The sequence below is a fragment of the Dendrobates tinctorius genome, unplaced genomic scaffold (genome assembly GCF_039654945.1).
Source record: "Dendrobates tinctorius isolate UK_male_01 unplaced genomic scaffold, ASM3965494v1 ptg000013l, whole genome shotgun sequence".
In the NCBI taxonomy this organism is placed as follows: Eukaryota; Metazoa; Chordata; class Amphibia; order Anura; family Dendrobatidae; genus Dendrobates; species Dendrobates tinctorius.
Window position 1 is genome coordinate 11,593,167 of NW_027361681.1, and position 22,637 is coordinate 11,615,803.

Here is a 22,637-nt window from a genome sequence, read left to right on the forward strand (position 1 = left end):
CTCCTTTCCAACACTCCGCCAACATATGTGCCTTTTCTGAACGCCTTCTCTTATAGCTCCATTGAATGAAGTACTTCTAGTACTGAGTTACACTGGAGTTCATCCTGTCAGATGTTCCTATGAACTCTACTTGTACGGCAGACAGCTGTAGCCTACTTCGGGGACTCCTTCTACCTAGTCCCGGCTCACACACGTTGCTGTTGTGCCCCCAAGTCTGGTGTGGGAATAAAGTGGTCACTACTTCTATTCCTCCGGTGTCTGCTGCAGGACCATTAGTATCCATACAACCCCGGGGACCGGACCCCGGCCTTGCGCTGTGTACTTGGGAAGGGTTCTCTCTTCCAACTCTGATCCTTAGTCCTCCTATTCTCCTTACGTTCCGTGCTAATCCTTCTTCCCAATGGAGAGTCAAGTTTCCTTTCTCTGTCTCTTTCCTGTGCCAGCAGACCCAGATCACTGTGGCCTGCTGCAGCACTTCCTTCTTCCATCCCTCTCCCGGGGATCTTCTCTGTCTCACTCTCTTGTCTTTCTACATCCTCACTCACTGACTGAATGCATGACTGACTGACTGACTCAACTCTTCCCGCTCTTTTATGTAAATTAAACTCCACCCACCTCCCAGCACGTTTCGTGTTCCAAGCAGGGAGCCACCAAGGGGTGCTATGCTACACTCCAAGCAGGGAGCCGCCAAAGGTGCTTTGCTACACTACTTTGTGGTGTGGGGTGCAGGTGTTGGAGTGTGGTCAGGTGTCTCCACCTTACCTGGATGTTGGGGTACCACACCTCAGGAGGAGGTGCAGTACCTCTGTGGCGACTGAACCATCAGGGGCGCCACACACCATCCTCTGTATATGCACCCCAATAGCCATCTTCTGTAGTATAATGCAGCCCTCTCCCATAAACTAAATACTCACCTCTCTTCCTCCTGGTTCCTGCACTGCTCCCACTTATCTCCGACTGCAGGCGCCAAGTACTGACGTCATCACGCCCACTGTCAGTGTCGGCGACGTCAGACACTGACAGGGGGATGATGGGAGGAGCGCTCGTTCCTTCTCTCATCAATGTGGTCAGCTGTATCGGCATGTAACCGATACAGCTGAACCTGCGATGACGGGTGGGGGGGCCACTGCTGGCACCAGGCCCCCCGCCTGCTCAGGGGCCCCATAGTGGCCGGGCGGCAGAGCAGGGAGATTGATTCTCCCTGCTCTGCCGCGCAATGTAACTGTAGCGTTGTTCCGGGTGGGCCCTCTGAGAGCGCGGGGTCCGGGGCCACACCGGTAGCTACGCTATTGTGCTAAACACTACTACAGTGCTTTGGAGCAGATATGATCAAATAATAAGACATGATGTAAAAACAGAATAGTGATCACAGCTATGGAGGTGTCTAGAGGATAAGATATGATGTAACTGCAGAATAGTGACTACAGCTCTAGAGTTGTCTGAAGGATAAGAAATGATGTAACTGCAGAATAGTGACCGCAGCTCTGGAGGGAACTGGAGTAAACATCACAATCTAACAGCAGAATAGTGACCACAGCTCTAGAGGTGTCTGGAGGATAAGAAATGATGTAACAGCAGAATAGTGACCGCAGCTCTGGATGATAAGACATGATGTAACAGCGCTATTATAAATGCAGCTCTGGATGTGACTGGAGGATAAGATATGAAGTGACAGCAGTATTATGAATTCAGCTCTGGAAGTGTGCAGGTTTCTGATGTGGATCATCTTTCCCTCCTTCTGTAATCAGGGAATATTATGGGGGAGGTGATTGACTCAGTCCTTAATTCGGACGGGGTGAAGTATCTGGTCAGCATGCCAAAAGGGAATGCAGAGATGGAGCTGGCGAGAGTGGCTCCCATATTCTACGTCTATCACTACCTGGAGACTAAGCAGCAGTGGAGCCTCCTGGAGGCCAACATCCTCTCTGCCCAGCTAAACATGAAGCGGAAGCTAAAAGAAGGTGAATGCCACCCCTGAGGCTCCCCTTATCTGTGCCCGGGCCCCTTGTTATGCATCATCCCTAGATATATGCCCAGGCCCCTCGCTGTGTATCCCCCATTCCCTCTCATTATGTGTCCCTCTCATATCTTTTAGGGATTAGCAGCGTATTGGCATTCAGGAACAGAGATTACTCCTACAGTCTGTGGAGGGACAGTCAGCCCAGCACCTGGTACGTACTGAGACACAATGGTGGTCCTCCTACAATCCTCTGCTCCCCGGCTCCATCCTTTCTGGGTAGAGCCTAGATCTTTGCTCATTGTGATCTAGCTGTTTCATGAAAACATTTCCAGTTGTGCAGTAAGAACTGACACTCATGTGGAACAGGGAGTGGAACAAATCTGTAATTATGGTGGTGTGGTGGATACCCCCTCAGTTGGGTGATGGCATGGTCTCTCTGCAGGATGACGGCTTTTGCTCTGCGTATCTTCGGAGACGTAAATCAATATGTCGCCATTGATCAGATGTCCGTATGCACCACTCTACTGTGGCTGATCGACAACTGCCAGGTCCAAGACGGATCCTTCCAGGAGAAGTCAACCTCTTCGCCCGTAAAACTACAGGTGAGTAAAACGGGGCGAACACCCACAAAAGAAGACTGGACGCCAGCCCATCAAAGGGACCCTGACAGCGGATAGTAGCTGCTGGTCTATGGGCTGCACATGTCAGGCACTGTGTGATCTGCGTCATCATGCCCAACTCGGACGTTGCGTTGTTTCAGGGAAGAGCTGATTTTAAAAGATGCTGGAGACTAGTTCAACAGGTCCTCAGCTTCTCCCCGCCCGCTGCTCTTGACTGACAGGTTTCTCCTTATACACACACAGAGACCTGTCACTCCAGTGCAGCGTGTAGAAATATTCATGCAGAAGTGTAGAGTTTATTCCAGTCGACACTACAGTGCTTCTTGGCTGCGACTGTGGAGGTGACGTTTCAATTTAAACATTCTTTTTCAACCTGTTGTTATAGAGGAGCCTCAGAGGTGCCCCATAAGGACACCACGACCTCTGAGGCTTCTCTGTAGTGTGCAGTGAGTATTTTTTACAGTATTCTGGGATCCCACTCGTGTCTCAGTAGCACCTCATCCACATCAAGTTTGTGCACGCCAAACTTCGGTGTACTCAAGGGCAGTGAGTGACAAGAAGCCACCGAGGACCTGTCTGACTAGTTGGCCATCATGAGTATGATGACACAGTGCCTGATACATGGAGCCCCAGGAACTGCTGTCTGGGTAACTTTAACCCCTTCATGACTGACCCCTTTTTCATTTTTGCTTTTCTGTTTTTCGCTCCCGTTCTTCCCAGAGCCATAACTTTTTTATTTTTCCGTCGATATGGCCATGTGAGGGCTGGTTTTTGTGGGACAAGTTGTGCTTTTGAACGACACCATTGGTTTTACCATATTGTGTACTCAAAAACGGGGAAAAAAATCCAAGTGCGGTGAAATTGCAAAAAAGTGCAATTCCACAACTGTCTTCAGGATTTTTTTATACCATGTTCACCAAATTCTAAAACTGACCTGCCATTACGATTCTCCAGGTCATTACGAGTTCATAGACATCAAATATGTCTAGGTTCTTTTTTAAGTGTTGAAAAAAAATCCAAAGTTTGTTTTTTTAAAAAAAACGCCATTTTCCGATATCCGTAGCGTCTCCATTTTTTGTGATCTCGGGTCGGGTGAGGGCTTATTTTGCTCGCCGAGCTGACGTTTTTTATGATACCATTTTGGTGCAGATACGATCTTTTGATCGCCCGTTATTGCATTTTAATGCAATGTGGCGACGACCAAAAAAACGCAATTCTGGCGCTTTGAATTTTTTTCTCATTACGCCGTTTAGATATCAGGTTAATCCTTTTTTTATATTGATAGATCAATTTTGGAGAAAATAGAAGGGAAAAAGATGCATGCTAAAAAATAGGGAACTCCCAGAAAAAATGTATAAAATTTGAACTTTATTAATATAAATAACAACAAATCACTTACAACAAGACAGACTCATTAAAACAATTAAAAAAACCAAAGACAGGTTCAATAGCTGGTTATGCCCTTGATATGGCAATAACCTACCGCCACAGAAATTCACAAAAATCCAAATGGCAGTATATTAGTGTATAATACCAGCAGAATAATTTCATATGAACAAAGATTCATGAGAAAGCAGAACATTGATATGTACTCTTACTAAATGGTTAAACCCATTAACCCATAGATGCGCACAAAAAACATGCACAATATGAAGACAGTAAAAAGCTAAATAACCCTATTCATAACACCATGCCAGTATTTAAGGGATAGCAACTGTGACTGAAACACTAAAAATGTAGCTGGTTGTGGACTACCAGAAGGTTTGACCCGTAAAGTGATTATAACTAAAGAAAATACATAAGGGAGAATAGGAACCAAAAAAATGGAAAAACTATTAAGAGCAAGAAAACCTTGCTAGCAAATCAAAAATATTTGTGAAAAAATATCAGGGTTCAAACCTGCTGGTATTGGGGTATTAAGATCTAAAATTCCTATTTGAAGCCATTTTTGCCAGTAGAAAATTTGTGGAGGAGCAGACCCCACGCGTATCGCCAGCTACATCCGTGGTTTCTTCAGGGAAAATGTTCAATTATGAATTAGCGGTGCCCTCTTTTTCTTAGTCTTGCAAAGATAGATCGTTTCTGAGCGCGGTAATACCAAATATGTGTAGGTTTTTATTTTTTATATTGTTTTTGAGGTGAAAGGAGAGCGATTTGAACTTTTTATTTTTTTTTTATTTAATATTCTTAAAAACTTTCCGGGCACAGGTCTGCTGTTCAAAACAGCTGACATGTACCGAGAAAAATGCGGGTTCAGCGCCGGAGCACACATCAAAGGGTGATGTCGTGAAGGTGTTAAACAACTTTCATGCCCTTTTAACATCATTCTCTATTGAAGCCCTATTTGCTTCGTTGTAAGGACTGTGGGGTGTGAGGTCAGTATATGTGTAGGGTTTAGGGAGGGCATGATGCTGCTATATGGAAGCTGTCCTGGATGCCTCCCGCTGACCGTTCATTCTGCACCTCTAGGGCACGATTCCCAGAGAAGCATCAGAGAAGACCCTCTACCTCACCGCGTACACGGTCATCGCCATCCAGAAAGCTTTCCACATGTGTCCAGTCATCGTGAGTACCTGTATATACACCTTGTATGTCTGCTGCTAACACTGTACACCCAGTATATACACACTATTACAATCATGACAGAAAGTGTTGTCACCCTTGAACGTGTCCCAGAAAATGAAGAATTTCCCCCAGAAAATTATTGCAATTATTCATGTTTTGTTATACACGTATTTATTTCCTTTGTGTGTATTGGAACAACACATAAAAAAGAGAGAAACAAATGTAAATTGGACATACTGTAATTTCACACAAAACCCCAAAAAATGCGCGAGACAAAAATTGTTTCCACCTTTCCAAAATTGTGGCTAAACAACTTTGTTTTCGGCATGTGATGTTCGTTCAAACTCACCTGTGGCAAGTAACAGGTGTTGGCAATATGAAAATCACACCTGAAACCAGATAAAAAGGGGAAAAGTTGACTCAATGTTTGCATTGTGTGTCTGTGTGTGCCACACTAAGCATGGAGAACATAAAGAGGAGAAGAGAACTGTCTGAGGACTTGAGAACCAAAATTGTTGAAAAATATCAACAATCTCAAGGTTACAGGTCCATCTCCAGAAATCTTGATGTTCCTTTTGTCTACGGTGCGCAATATAATCAAGAAGTTTACAACCCATAACACTGTAGCTAATCTCCCTGGACGTGGATGGCAGAAAAAAATTAATGAAAGGTTGCAACACAAAGATAGTCCGGATAGTGGCTTAGCAGCCCCAATCAAGTTCCAAAGAAATTCAAGCTGTCCTGCAGGCTCAGGGTGCATCAGTGTCAGCGCAAACTATTTGTCAACATTTGGATGAAATTAAACGCTATGGCAGGAGACCCAGGAGGACCCCACTGCTGACACAGAGACATAAGAAAGTTAGACTGTAGTTTGCCAAAATGTATGTGGGTAAGCCAAAATCCTTCTGGGAAAGCATTTTAGAGACAGATGAGACCAAGATAGAGCTTTGTGGTAAAGCACATCTGTGACGGACTCAGCTCCTGCTGAGCCCATTTTTTGAGTGGACCCTCTGGGTCGTGGCACCCACCCACCGAGGGCGAGCTGACCTTGTGAGAATCCACCCCCTATACAGGGAGTGTCAGGGGCAAGACCAAGGGGGTGAGCCACCACGACTGCTGGGACCAGACGGCCGGCTCAGGGGACACTAGACGAGTGTCTGACGACAAGGACGAGCAGGAAGCAAGACGAGACTAGACGTAGGTGCAAGGTATCTTCATTAGAATAACACAAGATCACATACAGGGAAAACAAGCAAAACGTGCAAGGTGCGCGCGTGGGCACGCCAAGGTCCATAACATGGTACGTGCCAGATGGCACGCCTAGGCACAGGTAATGGCATGATGGCATCGGACTCCGGACTGCTGGCAAACCGACAGGGTCCAGGGATCAGGCTGCGGACGTCAGCTCCGGACATCAGGCCGCAGTCATCTGGTTCCGGACCTCTGGCAACGGTCGGCAGGTTCCGGGCATCCGGCAGGCAAACCAGGGTTCAGGCAAGGAGGCACGACAGATATCCAAGCAGGGTGCGTGTTTAGGGAACACACCAAGGTCCAAGGCTAGGTGCGTGTGTAGGGGACACGCCAGGGTCCAAGGCTAGGTGCGTGTGTAGGGGACACGCCAGGGTTCAAGACTAGGTGCAAGGCAAGGTGCGTGTGTAGGGGACACGCCAGGGTTCAAAGCGAGGTGCGTGTGTAGGGGACACGCCAAGGTTCGCAAACGAGACAGGGTGCGTGTGTAGCCACGCCAAAGCATAGAATAAGACAGTGCGTGTAGAGACACGCCAAGGTACAAGGTATAAGACAGAGTGCGTGTAGAGACACGCCAAGGTTCAAGGTACAAGACAGAGTGCGTGTAGAGACACGCCAAGGTTCAAGGTACAAGACAGAGTGCGTGTAGAGACACGCCAAGGTACAAGACAGAGTGCGTGTAGAGACACGCCAAGGTACAAGACAGAGTGCGTGTAGAGACACGCCAAGGTACAAGACAGAGTGCGTGTAGAGACACGCCAAGGTACAAGACAGAGTGCGTGTAGAGACACGCCAAGGCACAAGACAGAGTGCGTGTAGAGACACGCCAAGGCACAAGACAGAGTGCGTGTAGAGACACGCCAAGGCACAAGACAGAGTGCGTGTAGAGACACGCCAAGGCACAAGACAGAGTGCGTGTAGAGACACGCCAGGGTTCAGAGCAGGGCTGCGTGCTAGGAGCTACGCAGGGACGCACACCTCACTGGCCAATGCACACGGCTGTAACGCCAGCACGAGGCACGACTAAGGCACAGGAGGGGGCAAAGGAACCTTCGTGCTAGGAGCCACGCCAGGTTCAGGGCAGGGTGCGTGCTAGGAGCCACGCCAGGGTTCAAGGCAGGGTGCGTGCTAGGAGCCACGCCAGGGTTCAAGGCAGGGTGCGTGCTAGGAGCCACGCCAGGGCACAAGGAAGGGCTGCGTGCTAGGAGCCACGCAGGGGGCACGCCACACTGGCCAGTACACACGGCTGTACACAAACACGTGGCACTTGCCACGGCACAGGAGACGGCCAAGGGGAACCCACGCCGGGGTTCAATGCAAGGACAAGGCAGGGAACAAGGCAAGGAACACAAGCAGAAACAGAGCCAGGTCAGAGCGAGGACAGAGTCTAGCAGCGGAGCGTAGGCAGAAGCCCAGAGCCGGGCCAAGGGAAGACCTTGGGACTAGACAAAGAAACGAGCACTAAGGAGAGGAGAAATGGTGCGTGTGCCAGGGAGCACTACAGAGCACCATAGGAGAGAGCGAGGCAGAGCAAGCAAAGACTGAGACCATAGGGAGGAACACAAAGCAAGGAATAGCAAGGCAGAGAACACAGGGAGGACTACAAGTCAAAGCATAGCAAAAGCAAGACATGGCAAAACAGGCGAGGCAGAGAACAAAGGAAGGACTACAAGTCAAAGCATAGCTAAGGCGAGACATAGCAAAACAGACTAAGACAAAGAACAGCAGAAGGACTACAAGGCAAAGCAAGGCAAAGACAAACATGGCACGAGAGACAACACAAGACAAGAGGCGGAATACGAGCACGGAGCGTGTGCAGAGACGCACTACAGAGCAAAGTGCAAGGGCACAGAATAGAGGGAGCAACCCCACAGACCTAAAGCCTTGCAGGGAAGCAACACAATAATCAGGCCCTGAGCATAGGAAGAGGCGGCCTGATATAGGGCATAGCACCTCCTCCTCCAGGTCAGGACCAGGGGAGCACTTCCGGGATTCTAGACATGACGAGATGATAGCAGAACCAGACAGTGCAGGATCTTAGGAAACGTCACATGATCAGGGTTTCAGACATGACGAGATGATCACCGAACCAACCAGTGCAGGATCCTAGGAAGAACACATGATCCGGGATTCTAGACATGACGGACGTGACAGTACCCCCCTCTTTAAGCCCCCTCTCACCGGGGCTGGAAAGAAGAAAAAAAAAATTTTCTTCGGCAGAAACCAGAGTTTAGTACAAACCACTCCAACAATGTTGATCCGACATCTGAAACGGACACCTGCACCGGTCAAGACACAGGAGCCGCTAACGAGACATGAAGATCCAGTGGGGAGGACTGCGGTTAGACAAGCAAGTCTTCTTACTCTGGCTGCCATCATTTCCAAATGAGTCCAGAGGTCAAGGGCCAGGTCTGATTTACATCAGAAGAGTGGCCGGGGTACCGCCATATTCAGGAGAGTCCAGGAGACAGAGCAGATCAGATTCTATAACAGACGGGTAGCCGAGGTACCAGCGGAGTCCATGGCCTGATTAACTGTGACGGACTCAGCTCCTGCTGAGCCCATTTTTTGAGTGGACCCTCTGGGTCGTGGCACCCACCCACCGAGGGCGAGCTGACCTTGTGAGAATCCACCCCCTATACAGGGAGTGTCAGGGGCAAGACCAAGGGGGTGAGCCACCACGACTGCTGGGACCAGACGGCCGGCTCAGGGGACACTAGACGAGTGTCTGACGACAAGGACGAGCAGGAAGCAAGACGAGACTAGACGTAGGTGCAAGGTATCTTCATTAGAATAACACAAGATCACATACAGGGAAAACAAGCAAAACGTGCAAGGTGCGCGCGTGGGCACGCCAAGGTCCATAACATGGTACGTGCCAGATGGCACGCCTAGGCACAGGTAATGGCATGATGGCATCGGACTCCGGACTGCTGGCAAACCGACAGGGTCCAGGGATCAGGCTGCGGACGTCAGCTCCGGACATCAGGCCGCAGTCATCTGGTTCCGGACCTCTGGCAACGGTCGGCAGGTTCCGGGCATCCGGCAGGCAAACCAGGGTTCAGGCAAGGAGGCACGACAGATATCCAAGCAGGGTGCGTGTTTAGGGAACACACCAAGGTCCAAGGCTAGGTGCGTGTGTAGGGGACACGCCAGGGTCCAAGGCTAGGTGCGTGTGTAGGGGACACGCCAGGGTTCAAGACTAGGTGCAAGGCAAGGTGCGTGTGTAGGGGACACGCCAGGGTTCAAAGCGAGGTGCGTGTGTAGGGGACACGCCAAGGTTCGCAAACGAGACAGGGTGCGTGTGTAGCCACGCCAAAGCATAGAATAAGACAGTGCGTGTAGAGACACGCCAAGGTACAAGGTATAAGACAGAGTGCGTGTAGAGACACGCCAAGGTTCAAGGTACAAGACAGAGTGCGTGTAGAGACACGCCAAGGTTCAAGGTACAAGACAGAGTGCGTGTAGAGACACGCCAAGGTACAAGACAGAGTGCGTGTAGAGACACGCCAAGGTACAAGACAGAGTGCGTGTAGAGACACGCCAAGGTACAAGACAGAGTGCGTGTAGAGACACGCCAAGGTACAAGACAGAGTGCGTGTAGAGACACGCCAAGGCACAAGACAGAGTGCGTGTAGAGACACGCCAAGGCACAAGACAGAGTGCGTGTAGAGACACGCCAAGGCACAAGACAGAGTGCGTGTAGAGACACGCCAAGGCACAAGACAGAGTGCGTGTAGAGACACGCCAGGGTTCAGAGCAGGGCTGCGTGCTAGGAGCTACGCAGGGACGCACACCTCACTGGCCAATGCACACGGCTGTAACGCCAGCACGAGGCACGACTAAGGCACAGGAGGGGGCAAAGGAACCTTCGTGCTAGGAGCCACGCCAGGTTCAGGGCAGGGTGCGTGCTAGGAGCCACGCCAGGGTTCAAGGCAGGGTGCGTGCTAGGAGCCACGCCAGGGTTCAAGGCAGGGTGCATGCTAGGAGCCACGCCAGGGCACAAGGAAGGGCTGCGTGCTAGGAGCCACGCAGGGGGCACGCCACACTGGCCAGTACACACGGCTGTACACAAACACGTGGCACTTGCCACGGCACAGGAGACGGCCAAGGGGAACCCACACCGGGGTTCAATGCAAGGACAAGGCAGGGAACAAGGCAAGGAACACAAGCAGAAACAGAGCCAGGTCAGAGCGAGGACAGAGTCTAGCAGCGGAGCGTAGGCAGAAGCCCAGAGCCGGGCCAAGGGAAGACCTTGGGACTAGACAAAGAAACGAGCACTAAGGAGAGGAGAAATGGTGCGTGTGCCAGGGAGCACTACAGAGCACCATAGGAGAGAGCGAGGCAGAGCAAGCAAAGACTGAGACCATAGGGAGGAACACAAAGCAAGGAATAGCAAGGCAGAGAACACAGGGAGGACTACAAGTCAAAGCATAGCAAAAGCAAGACATGGCAAAACAGGCGAGGCAGAGAACAAAGGAAGGACTACAAGTCAAAGCATAGCTAAGGCGAGACATAGCAAAACAGACTAAGACAAAGAACAGCAGAAGGACTACAAGGCAAAGCAAGGCAAAGACAAACATGGCACGAGAGACAACACAAGACAAGAGGCGGAATACGAGCACGGAGCGTGTGCAGAGACGCACTACAGAGCAAAGTGCAAGGGCACAGAATAGAGGGAGCAACCCCACAGACCTAAAGCCTTGCAGGGAAGCAACACAATAATCAGGCCCTGAGCATAGGAAGAGGCGGCCTGATATAGGGCATAGCACCTCCTCCTCCAGGTCAGGACCAGGGGAGCATTTCCGGGATTCTAGACATGACGAGATGATAGCAGAACCAGACAGTGCAGGATCTTAGGAAACGTCACATGATCAGGGTTTCAGACATGACGAGATGATCACCGAACCAACCAGTGCAGGATCCTAGGAAGAACACATGATCCGGGATTCTAGACATGACGGACGTGACAACATCATTCTACTGTTTATCTAAAATGGAACGGGGCCTCTAAAGGAAAAGAACACAGTACTTACAATCAAATATGGTGGATGTTCAAAGATGTTTTTGGGTCGCTTTGCTGCCTCTGGCACTGGGTGCTTGACTGTGTGCAAGGCAACCCATCTCTTCAGGAAAGCTTACAGCCTGCAATGATCCCCTCTGCCTCCTCATCACTACTGGAGCAACCGCCTCACCATCACTGGAGCTGCTGCAATCCCCAAACCTATTGTCTCCTTCCCCACCATCCTGTAGAATGTAAGCCCGCAAGGGCAGGCCCCTCTATATCAGTCTGTGATTGTTAGTTTGGAACCAATGGTGCTTTATAAACAAATAATAATAATCATGAAATCTGAATACCATCGGATTTTGGGTCGTAATGTAGTGTCCAGTGTCAGAAAGCTGGGTGTGCATCCTAGATCATGGGTTTTCCAGCAGGACAATGACCCTAAGCATACTTCAAGAAGCACCCAGAAATGGATGAAAACAAAGCGCTGGAGAGTTCTGAAGTGGAGAGTTATTAAAATTGCTGTCTGGGGAATATGAGAGATCTGGAACAGCTTGCAAAAGAAGAGAGGTCCAAAATTCCAGTTGAGAGGTTGATGGTTATAGAAAGGGATTGATTGCAGTTACTTATTACAAAGGGTGTGCAATCAAATATTAAGTTGGGGGTGCCAACAATTTTGTCTGCTTCATTTTTGGGATTTCGTGTGAAATTACAGTGTTGGAAATATGTATTTGATCCCTTGCTGATATTGTGCTGTATACACTGCCTGTCCCCCAGGCTATATGTGCTGTATACGCTGCCTGTCCTGGGCTTTACAGTGGGGGTCGGAGAAATAATTATTTGATCCCTTACTGATTTTGTAAGTTTGCCCACTGACAAAGACATGAACAGTCTATAATTTTAAGGGTAGGTTAATTTTAACATTGAGATATAGAATATCAAAAATAAAATCCAGAAAATCACATTGTATAAATTATATACATTTGCATTTTGCAGTGAGAAATAAGTATTTGATACCCTACCAACCATTAAGAGTTCTGGCTCCTACAGACCAGTTAGGCTCTCCTAATCAACTCGGTACCTGCATTAAAGACAGCTGTCTTACATAGTCACTAGAGTTGAGCGACTTTGGTCGGATCGGGTTTCATGAAACAAAATTTGTTTCAGATGAAACTGGTCTGACTAGGGCAAAAAAAGTCGGAGTTTCGTCCGAAACCCGACCCCAATGCAAGTCAATGGGGAATAAAAGTCGGCATTGAGTGGATGAATGTCATCTGCTCAATGCCGACTTTTATTTCCCATTAACTTGCATTGGGGTCGGGTTTCGGACGAAACTCCGACTTTTATTGCCCAAGTCGGACCAGTTTCATCTGAAACAAATTTTGCTTCATGAAACCCGATCCGACCAAAGTCGCTCAACTCTAATAGTCACCTTTATGAAAGACTCCTGTCCACAGACTCAATTAATAATTCAGACTTTAACCTCTACAACATGGCCTATACCAAAGAGCTTTATCAGGATGTCAGGGACAAGATCAAAGACCTGCACAAATCTGGAATGGGCTACAAAACCATACATAAAGCGCTAGGTGAGAAGGAGATAACTGTTGGTGCAATAGTAAGAAAATGGAAGAAATACAAAATGACTGTCGACATCGATCTTGGGCACCATGCAAAATCTCACCTCGTGGGGTATCCTTGGTCATGAAGGTAAGAGATCATCCTAAAATTACACGGGGGGAACTTGTTAATGATCTCAAGGCAGCTGGGACCACGGTCACCAAGAAAACCATTGGTAACACATTACGCCTTAAGACTGTGTTCACACGTAAGCGTTTTTTCGCGTTTTTACCAGCAAAAACGCTTAAAAAAATGCTTACAAGAAGCATCCCATTCATTTTAACGCATTCTGCACTTTTTGTGCATATTGATGCGTTTTTTTCCGCGAAAAAAAAACGCATCGCGGTAAAAAACACAGCATGCTCATTAATTTGGTGGAAAAATCCATGTTTCTAGCTATTTTCTATGAGACTGGGGACGTGCGGAAAAAAAGCGCATAAAAAACGCGCGATTTTTGTGCGGAAAACGCGCGTTTTCTGGGAAGGAGTCCGGTTTCCATGCAGAAATTTTCTGCATACGTGGGCACATAGCCTCAAGGTTTAAAATCCTTCAGTGCCCATAAGGTCTTCCTGCTCAAGAAGGCACATGTGCAGGCCCATCTGAAGTTTGCCAATGAACACCTGAATGATTCTGTGAGTGATTGGGAGAAGGTGCTGTGGTCTGATGAGACAAAAATTGAGCTCTGCTGACAATGACCCAAAGAACACCGTCCCCACTGACAAGCATGGAGGTGGAAACATTGTTTTTTGGGTGTTTCTCTGCTAAGGGCACAGGACTACTTCATAACATCAATGGGAGAATAGATGGAGCCATGTACCGTAAAATCCTGAGTGACAACCTCCTTCCCTCTGCCAGAACATTAAAATGGATTGTGGCTGGGTCTTCCAGAAAGATAATGACGCAAAACATACAGAGAAGGCAACAAAAGTGTGGCTAAAAAACAAGCACATTAAGGTCACGGAGTGACTTAGTCAGTCTCCAGACCTTAATCCCATAGAAAACTTCCAGAGGGAGTTGAAGCTCCGAGCTGCCAAGAGACAGCCTCAAAATCTTAATGATTTAGAGATGATCTACAAAGAGGAGGGGACCAAAATTCCTCCTGACGTGCACATACCTCATCATCAACTACAAAAACGTCTGACTTCTGTGCTTGCCAACAAGGGTTTTGCTACCAAGTATTAAGTCTTGTTTGCCAGAGGGATCAAATACTTATTTATCACTGCAAAATGCAAAGAAATTTTTATAATTTATACAATGTGATTTTCTGGATTTTATTTTTGATATTCTATCTCTCAATGTTAAAATTAACCTATACTTAAAATTATAGACTGTTCGTCTTTGTCAGTGGGAAATCTCACAAAATCAGTAAAGGGTTCAAATAATTATTTCCCCCACTGTATGTCCTGTTTGCCCTTTGTTCTCTTTTTTGTTGTGCTGTTCCAATACAACATAACTTTTAATCCGTCAATTAAAAGACTACTAACATGTGTCACCCAAATGTGAAATAAGATGCATAAAAATGCCAATCTAATGGGTGGGCCCTAAAAAAAGGGAGAACCACCTAGATGCATTAAGGATATAAATTGTTACCTAATAATCTGTTATACAGGTGAACAAAATATCTAGAGGGTACAGCAAACGATTCACTCATGGATGCCATAACCTAATTGCAAATGTATAAATACAATGCAAAAATGCTAAAGGGTGGCAATGTTGTCATCCTGGGAGTCGATCATTATCAACAGCTATGTGACTCAATTCTTGCTGATGGAGATACTTATGAGATTTTGTCATCTAATCCCATGAATGTGTATCGTGAGGAATTATGACAAATATTATTGGAGGCATTATCAAACAAAATCATTAGTAAGACTGAATTTGACTTTATTTTTCCCAGTCATCCAGTTATTGCCACATTCTATTGCCTGCCAAAGGTCCACAAGGGGCTTAGTCCTCTTAAAGGCAGGCCAATTGTATCAGGAATAGGCAGTCTTTGTCAGAATGCTGGAATTTATTTGGACCGGATTTTATCTCCGTTTGTTTCCTCTCTTCAATCTTTTGTTAAAGATACACCTGAACTTCTTTGCCGGTTGGAAGGACTTACCATTGATCCTCAGTCATACTTGGCAAATATAGATGTTGAGGCTCTGTATTCGTCTATACCTCATGTGCATGGTCTGGAAGCGGTCAAATATATTTTGAACATGAGAGGGTGTCAGTACTGAGAACATAATCATTTTGTATTAAATTTCCTTCTATTTTGTCTAACACACAATTTTTTACATTTAACCGTAAGTTCTACCACCAGCTGAGGGGGACCGCCATGGGGAGCCCCTGTGCACCAGCTTATGCAAATCTCCTCCTCGGCTGGTGGGAGGAGACGGTGGTGTTTGGGAGTGACCAGCTGGATGGTTCGTCTATGTGCCGTGTCCCTGAAATATGGACACGGTGCATAGATGATATATTCATCGTCTGGAATAACTCAGCTGAGGTGTTTGGTGAATTTGTGGCTAAGCTCAATTGCAACGATATAGGATTATTTTTTACATCAGTAATTGAGACCTCGAGATTGCGCTTTCTTGACATTCTTATTGAGAAAAACGAAAAGGAGATTTGGTGACTTCCACATACAGGAAGCCAACGTCCACTAACTTCTTATTACATTGGGGCAGCCACCACCCGCAACATCTGAAAAGAGCTATCCCTAAGGGACATTATCTTAGGGTTCGAAGAAACTGTTCAGATACCTTGACCTTTGAAACCCAGGCTAGAGATTTGAGGGATAGATTTCTAGATAGGGGTTATCCCCGGAATGTACTAAAAGAGGCCTATCAGAGGGCTAAGGGCTGTGAGCGGGTTGAATTATTGAACACCAACAACAATAAAAAAGGTTTGGAGAATGACACTCTAAGGTTCATCACAACATATGACAATCGGGCGATCCCAGTGAGGAACATCATTAAAAAACACTGGTCTATCTTACAGATGGACAATGATATTTCTCCTCATTTAAGTAACCATCCTCAAATCACCTATAAGAAAACTAGGTCCCTCAATGATAGATTGTGCATAGTCATTTTTCCACCCAAATTATTAAAACATGGCTCAACAGTGATGTTGTGGGTTGCCACAAATGCGGCCATTGTGTGGCTTGTCAACATATTGGGGTGGGTAGGAGCTTTGTGAGTAACGTAACGGGGGAAGGTTATCCCATTAAACATTTTGTGAATTGTAGCACCAAAGACGTTATCTATAAAGCGACTTGCACTTGTGGACTAGAATATGTGGGTAAAACCATCCGTGAATTTAAGAGGAGAATTGGTGAGCATGTGGGCTATGTGTTACACAAGAGGGACACCCCGATTTCTAGGCACATCCATAGTGCACATTAGGGTGACCGGATCTCATATGGGGGGGGGAAATGTCGGAATCTTGTTCGTCTGGACCCCACAAAACGATTCCCCTTTCCAGATATTGAGATAGCCAAAATTTCAGCTCGATCAAACGACGTTAACCCGTGCCGCTCGTCGCTCAAAGTTTGAAAAAATCCAAATTGAGGTATTTTAAGATTTAGGTATTTTGCATAGTCTGTTAGACTATAAAGAATGTGACAACAACATTGCAGAAATAGCCCTGACCAAATTTTCGAACCATTTGTGGTATTTGAATGCAGAGTTGGAGGGATTATCGTTTTTTGATCCCACCATTACAGACAATGAAAAGTTGTTAATGGCTAATAAATTGCTCAGTAGCACAGATGAACCATCAGAGCACGCTAACCTACATGAGTTGATAATTTTACATAGTTATCTAATCTATTCTAGAGCTTTTGTTAAAGTAGTTTTTGAAACGTCAGAATATAATGCTCGGCATTTGCTTACAACTTGCAGGACATATTGCTTTGTTCTTCATCTTTTGTCAGAAGGTCGTTAAAGTCGGTTACTTTCTACCTCTTTTAATTTTTCTTTCCTAACTTTTGGATTTACAACCCTAGCGTGCTCTGATGGTTAGGGATGTGACAGGGTGTTGTCTTCCCCTATTTTGTCCTCCATTCGGACCGAACAGAGGATCCATGGAGACTCCCGACCCATCATCTTACTTGGTGAGATTGTTCCTTTTATATTATTGTCTCATCTGTTTGTGTATCCATAAGGTCCTGAGAGACCCCTTTGGCATTTTTGCATTGTATTTATACACTCACTGGCCACTTTATTAGGTACACCATGCTAGTAACGGGTTGGACCCCCTTTTGCCTTCAGAACTGCCTCAATTCTTCGTGGCAGAGATTCAACAAGGTGCTGGAAGCATTCCTCAGAGATTTTGGACCATATTGACATGATGGCATCACACAGTTGGCGCAGATTTGTCGGCTGCACATCCCTGATGCGAATCTCCCGTTCCACCACATCCCAAAGATGCTCTATTGGATTGAGATCTGGTGACTGAGGAGGCCATTTGAGTACAGTGAACTCATTGTCATGTTCAAGAAACCAATCTGAGATGATTCGAGCTTTATGACATGGCGCATTATCCTGCTGAAAGTAGCCATCAGATGCCTGTTCTTAGCTGAGAGGAGTGGTACCCAGTGTGGTCTTCTGCTGCTGTAGCCCATCTGCCTCAAAGTTCGACGCACTGTGCGTTCAGAGATGCTCTTCTGCCTACCTTGGTTGTAACGGGTGGCAATTTGAGTCACTGTTGCCTTTCTATCAGCTCGAACCAGTATGCCCATTCTCCTCTGACCTCTGGCATCAACAAGGCATTTCCGGCCACAGAACTGCCGCTCACTGGATTTTTTTTCTTTTTCGGACCATTCTCTGTAAACCCTAGAGATGGTTGTGCGTGAAAATCCCAGTAGATCAGCAGTTTCTGAAATACTCAGACCAGCCCTTCTGGCACCAACAATCATGCCACGTTCAAAGGCACTCAAATCACCTTTCTTCCCCATACTGATGCTCGGTTTGAACTGCAGGAGATTGTCTTGACCATGTCTACATGCCTAAATGCACTGAGTTGCCGCCATGTGATTGGCTGATTAGAAATTAAGTCTTAACACACAGTTGGACAGGTGTACCTAATAAAGTGGCCAGTGAGTGTATATATGCAATTAGGTTATGGCATCCATGAGTGGAATCGTTTGCTGTACCCTCTAGATATTTTGTTCACCTGTATAACAGATTATTAGGTGACAATTTATATCCTTAATGCATCTAGGTGGTTCTCCCTTTTTTTAGGGCCCACCCATTAGATTGGCATTTTTTATGCATCTTATTTCACATTTGGGTGACACATGTTAGTAGTTTTTAATTGACGGATTAAAAGTTATGTTTTATTTTTCACCTATTGCTTTATCCATATCTATTTGTTGTGGGTGAGATCTTATTTACGGTATGTCAATTTTTGACAGACATTGTCTTATGCTTTATTGATGCTGTTCCAATACACACGATGGAAATAATTATGTGTATAATGAAACATGTGTGATTACAAAAAGTTTCTGGGAGAAACACTTCATTTTCTGGAACAATTTCAAGAGTGCAAACACTTTTGGCCATTACTGTACATTTTACACACCATATACACTCACTGGCCACTTTATTAGGTACACCATGCTAGTAACGGGTTGGACCCCCTTTTGCCTTCAGAACTGCCTCAATTCTTCGTGGCAGAGATTCAACAAGGTGCTGGAAGCATTCCTCAGAGATTTTGGACCATATTGACATGAAGGCATCACACAGTTGGCGCAGATTTGTCGGCTGCACATCCCTGATGCGAATCTCCCGTTCCACCACATCCCAAAGATGCTCTATTGGATTGAGATCTGGTGACTGAGGAGGCCATTTGAGTACAGTGAACTCATTGTCATGTTCAAGAAACCAATCTGAGATGATTCGAGCTTTATGACATGGCGCATTATCCTGCTGAAAGTAGCCATCAGATGTTGGGTACATTGTGGTCATAAAGGGATGGACATGGTCAGCAACAATACTCAGGTAGGCTGTGGCGTTGCAACGATGCTCAATTGGTACCAAGGGGCCCAAAGAGTGCCAAGAAAAAATTCCCCACACCATGACACCACCACCACCAGCCTGAACCGTTGATACAAGGCAGGATGGATCCATGCTTTCATGTTGTTTACGCCAAATTCTGACCCTACCATCCGAATGTCGCAGCAGAAATCGAGACTCATCAGACCAGGCAACGTTTTTCCAATCTTCTACTGTCCAATTTCGATGAGCTTGTGCAAATTGTAGCCTCAGTTTCCTGTTCTTAGCTGAGAGGAGTGGTACCCGGTGTGGTCTTCTGCTGCTGTAGCCCATCTGCCTCAAAGTTCGACGCACTGTGCGTTCAGAGATGCTCTTCTGCCTACCTTGGTTGTAACGGGTGGCAATTTGAGTCACTGTTGCCTTTCTATCAGCTCGAACCAGTCTGCCCATTCTCCTCTGACCTCTGGCATCAACAAGGCATTTCCGGCCACAGAACTGCCGCTCACTGGATTTTTTTTCTTTTTCGGACCATTCTCTGTAAACCCTAGAGATGGTTGTGCGTGAAAATCCCAGTAGATCAGCAGTTTCTGAAATACTCAGACCAGCCCTTCTGGCACCAACAATCATGCCACGTTCAAAGGCACTCAAATCACCTTTCTTCCCCATACTGATGCTCGGTTTGAACTGCAGGAGATTGTCTTGACCATGTCTACATGCCTAAATGCACTGAGTTGCCGCCATGTGATTGGCAGATTAGAAATTAAGTCTTAACACACAGTTGGACAGGTGTACCTAATAAAGTGGCCAGTGAGTGTACACTGTACACACTTATATACACAGTACTCACTATTATATACACTGTACACTACTGTATAAACACAGCACACAAGCTATGTACACTGTCTAAATGCTCTATACACACTATATATATACTGTACATGCTTTATACACTGTACTACAGTTGTGGCCAAAAGTATTGACACCCCTGCAATTCTGTCAGATAATACTCAGTTTCTTCCTGAAAATGATTGCAAACACAAATTCTTTGTTATTATTGTCTTCATTTAATTTGTCTTAAATGAAAAAACACAAAAAGAATTGTCCTAAAGCCAAATTGGATATAATTCCACACCAAACATAAAAAAGAGGGTGGACAAACGTATTGGCACTGTTCGAAAAATCATGTGATGCTTCTCTAATTTGTGTAATTAACAGCACCTGTAACTTACCTGTGGCACCTAACAGGTGTTGGCAATAACTAAATCACACTTGCAGCCAGTTGACATGGATTAAAGTTGACTCAACCTCTGTCCTGTGTCCTTGTGTGTACCACATTGAGCATGGAGAAAAGAAAGAAGACCAAAGAACTGTCTGAGGACTTGAGAAACCAAATTGTGAGGAAGCATGAGCAATCTCAAGGCTACAAGTCCATCTCCAAAGACCTGAATGTTCCTGTGTCTACCGTGCGCAGTGTCATCAAGAAGTTTAAAGCCCATGGCACTGTGGCTAACCTCCCTAGATGTGGACGGAAAAGAAAATTGACAAGAGATTTCAACGCAAGATTGTGCGGATGTTGGATAAAGAACCTCGACTAACATCCAAACAAGTTCAAGCTACCCTGCAGTCCGAGGGTACAACAGTGTCAACCCGTACTATCCGTCGGCATCTGAATGAAAAGGGACTGTATGGTAGGAGACCCAGGAAGACCCCACTTCTTACCCCGAGACATAAAAAAGCCAGGCTGGAGTTTGCCAAAACTTACCTGAAAAAGCTTAAAACGTTTTGGAAGAATGTTCTCTGGTCAGATGAGACAAAAGTAGAGCTTTTTGGGCAAAGGCATCAACATAGAGTTTACAGGAGAAAAAAAGAGGCATTCAAAGAAAAGAACACGGTCCCTACAGTCAAACATGGCGGAGGTTCCCTGATGTTTTGGGGTTGCTTTGCTGCCTCTGGCACTGGACTGCTTGACCGTGTGCATGGCATTATGAAGTCTGAAGACTACCAACAAATTTTGCAGCATAATGTAGGGCCCAGTGTGAGAAAGCTGGGTCTCCCTCAGAGGTCATGAGTCTTTCAGCAGGACAATGACCCAAAACACACTTCAAAAAGCACTAGAAAATGGTTTGAGAGAAAGCACTGGAGTTTTTTCATTTAAGACAAATTAAATGAAGATAATAATACCAAAGAATTTGTGTTTGCAATCATTTTCTGGAAGAAACTGAGTATTATCTGACAGAATTGCAGGGGTGTCAATACTTTTGGCCACAACTGTATATACCCGCTACATACACTGTATCCACTATTTACTCGTTATTTGCACTGAACACACTGTCTTCTCTGTTGCACAGAAAGTGGAAAACAAGTTGAACCTCGCCATAGACTATCTATCCAAACATGCAAGTAATGCGCAGAGCACCTTCACGCTGGCGGTCACCACCTATGCCCTAGCCATATCCGAGGCCACACATCAGAGTAAAAGTTACACTCTTGGAAAATTGAAGAGTGAAGCGTACAGTAAAGGGGTCGGTAAGTGAAGGGTGGTTTGAAGGGGGCGCTCTGCTTTCTGTGTGATTACTATCTGGACTTCAGAGGTTAGTAGGATCGGGCAGGAGAAATGTAGCCATTTTTCATAGTTTATTCTGTCAAGGTGATCAGCAGCTACCAGGCCTGTCCTGAAGCTGTTTCTCTCCCTTCTATATGAACTTGAATGCAGATATACAAAAAGACGCAAGTGTGCACTCTGCAGCAACGAAGAAGGCCTAGCATATCTCTACTTGTTACAGTTTATCGTGCAGACAATCCTCTGTGAGCTCAGCAGCCAATGTCTCCTGTCTTGATAGTTGATGTCAGTGCAGACAATCCTCTGTGAGCTCGCAGCAGCCCATGTCTCCTGTCTTGATAGTTGGTGTGTGTCAGTGTAGACAATCCTCTGTGAGCTCAGCAGCAGCCCATGTGTCCTGTCCTGAGAGTTGGTGTGTGTCAGTGCAGACAATCCTCTATGAGCTCAGCAGCAGCCCATGTTTCCTGTCCTGATAGTTGGTGTCAGTGCAGACAATCCACTGTGAGCTCAGCAGCAGCCGATGTTTCCTGTCCTGATAGTTGGTGTGTGTCAGTGCAGACAATCGTCTGTAAGCTCAGCAGCAGCCCATGTGTTGTGAGTTCATTCTCTGGTTCACCAGTTGTGAGTTCTCCTTCCAGACTCCCTCTGGTGGTAACAGGAGGTAGTGAGGCTGATTTGATCGGTGGAGATCTGCCACCTGAGAATGAGGATGACGATTGGACTTCAGGAGTCTCAGATTGGATTTAAGACAGCCGACGCCCTATTCAGTTGCTGGTGATTCCTTCTGCTTGTCAGGTCTTGGTTCTCAGCTCTGTTACAGTCAGTTCTAGCTAAGTTTCTCTGTAAATGTTCACACTTGATTTTGTTGGTCTATTCAGTTTTTTGTGGTCAGCCAGCCCCCGCTTGGGCTGTGCTGAATTTCCACTCCTATTTATCTGTATTTGCCAATTTGCTTTTTGTCCCTTATTAGATTGACCTCTTTTTGCTCTGTCTCAGAATATTTCAGAGTGCTGATATAGTGGGAGAAGTCTAGTGACTTCAGGGTTAATTCTGCTATCAGAAGTGTTGGACATTT

At 46.3% G+C, this 22,637-nt stretch overlaps 1 protein-coding gene across 2 annotated transcripts in view; it reads left to right on the forward strand.

Annotated features, from left to right (window-relative positions):
* C5 (complement C5) overlaps nt 1–22,637 on the forward strand; it is a 114,469-nt gene that overhangs the window by 53,104 nt on the left and 38,728 nt on the right. For both annotated transcript variants that reach the window (XM_073558927.1, XM_073558936.1), the window contains exons 24-28: nt 1,749–1,961; nt 2,096–2,171; nt 2,403–2,562; nt 5,050–5,145; nt 21,351–21,528. In XM_073558927.1, the coding sequence (XP_073415028.1) occupies nt 1,749–1,961; nt 2,096–2,171; nt 2,403–2,562; nt 5,050–5,145; nt 21,351–21,528 (723 nt within the window). The remainder of the gene's footprint in view (nt 1–1,748; nt 1,962–2,095; nt 2,172–2,402; nt 2,563–5,049; nt 5,146–21,350; nt 21,529–22,637) is intronic.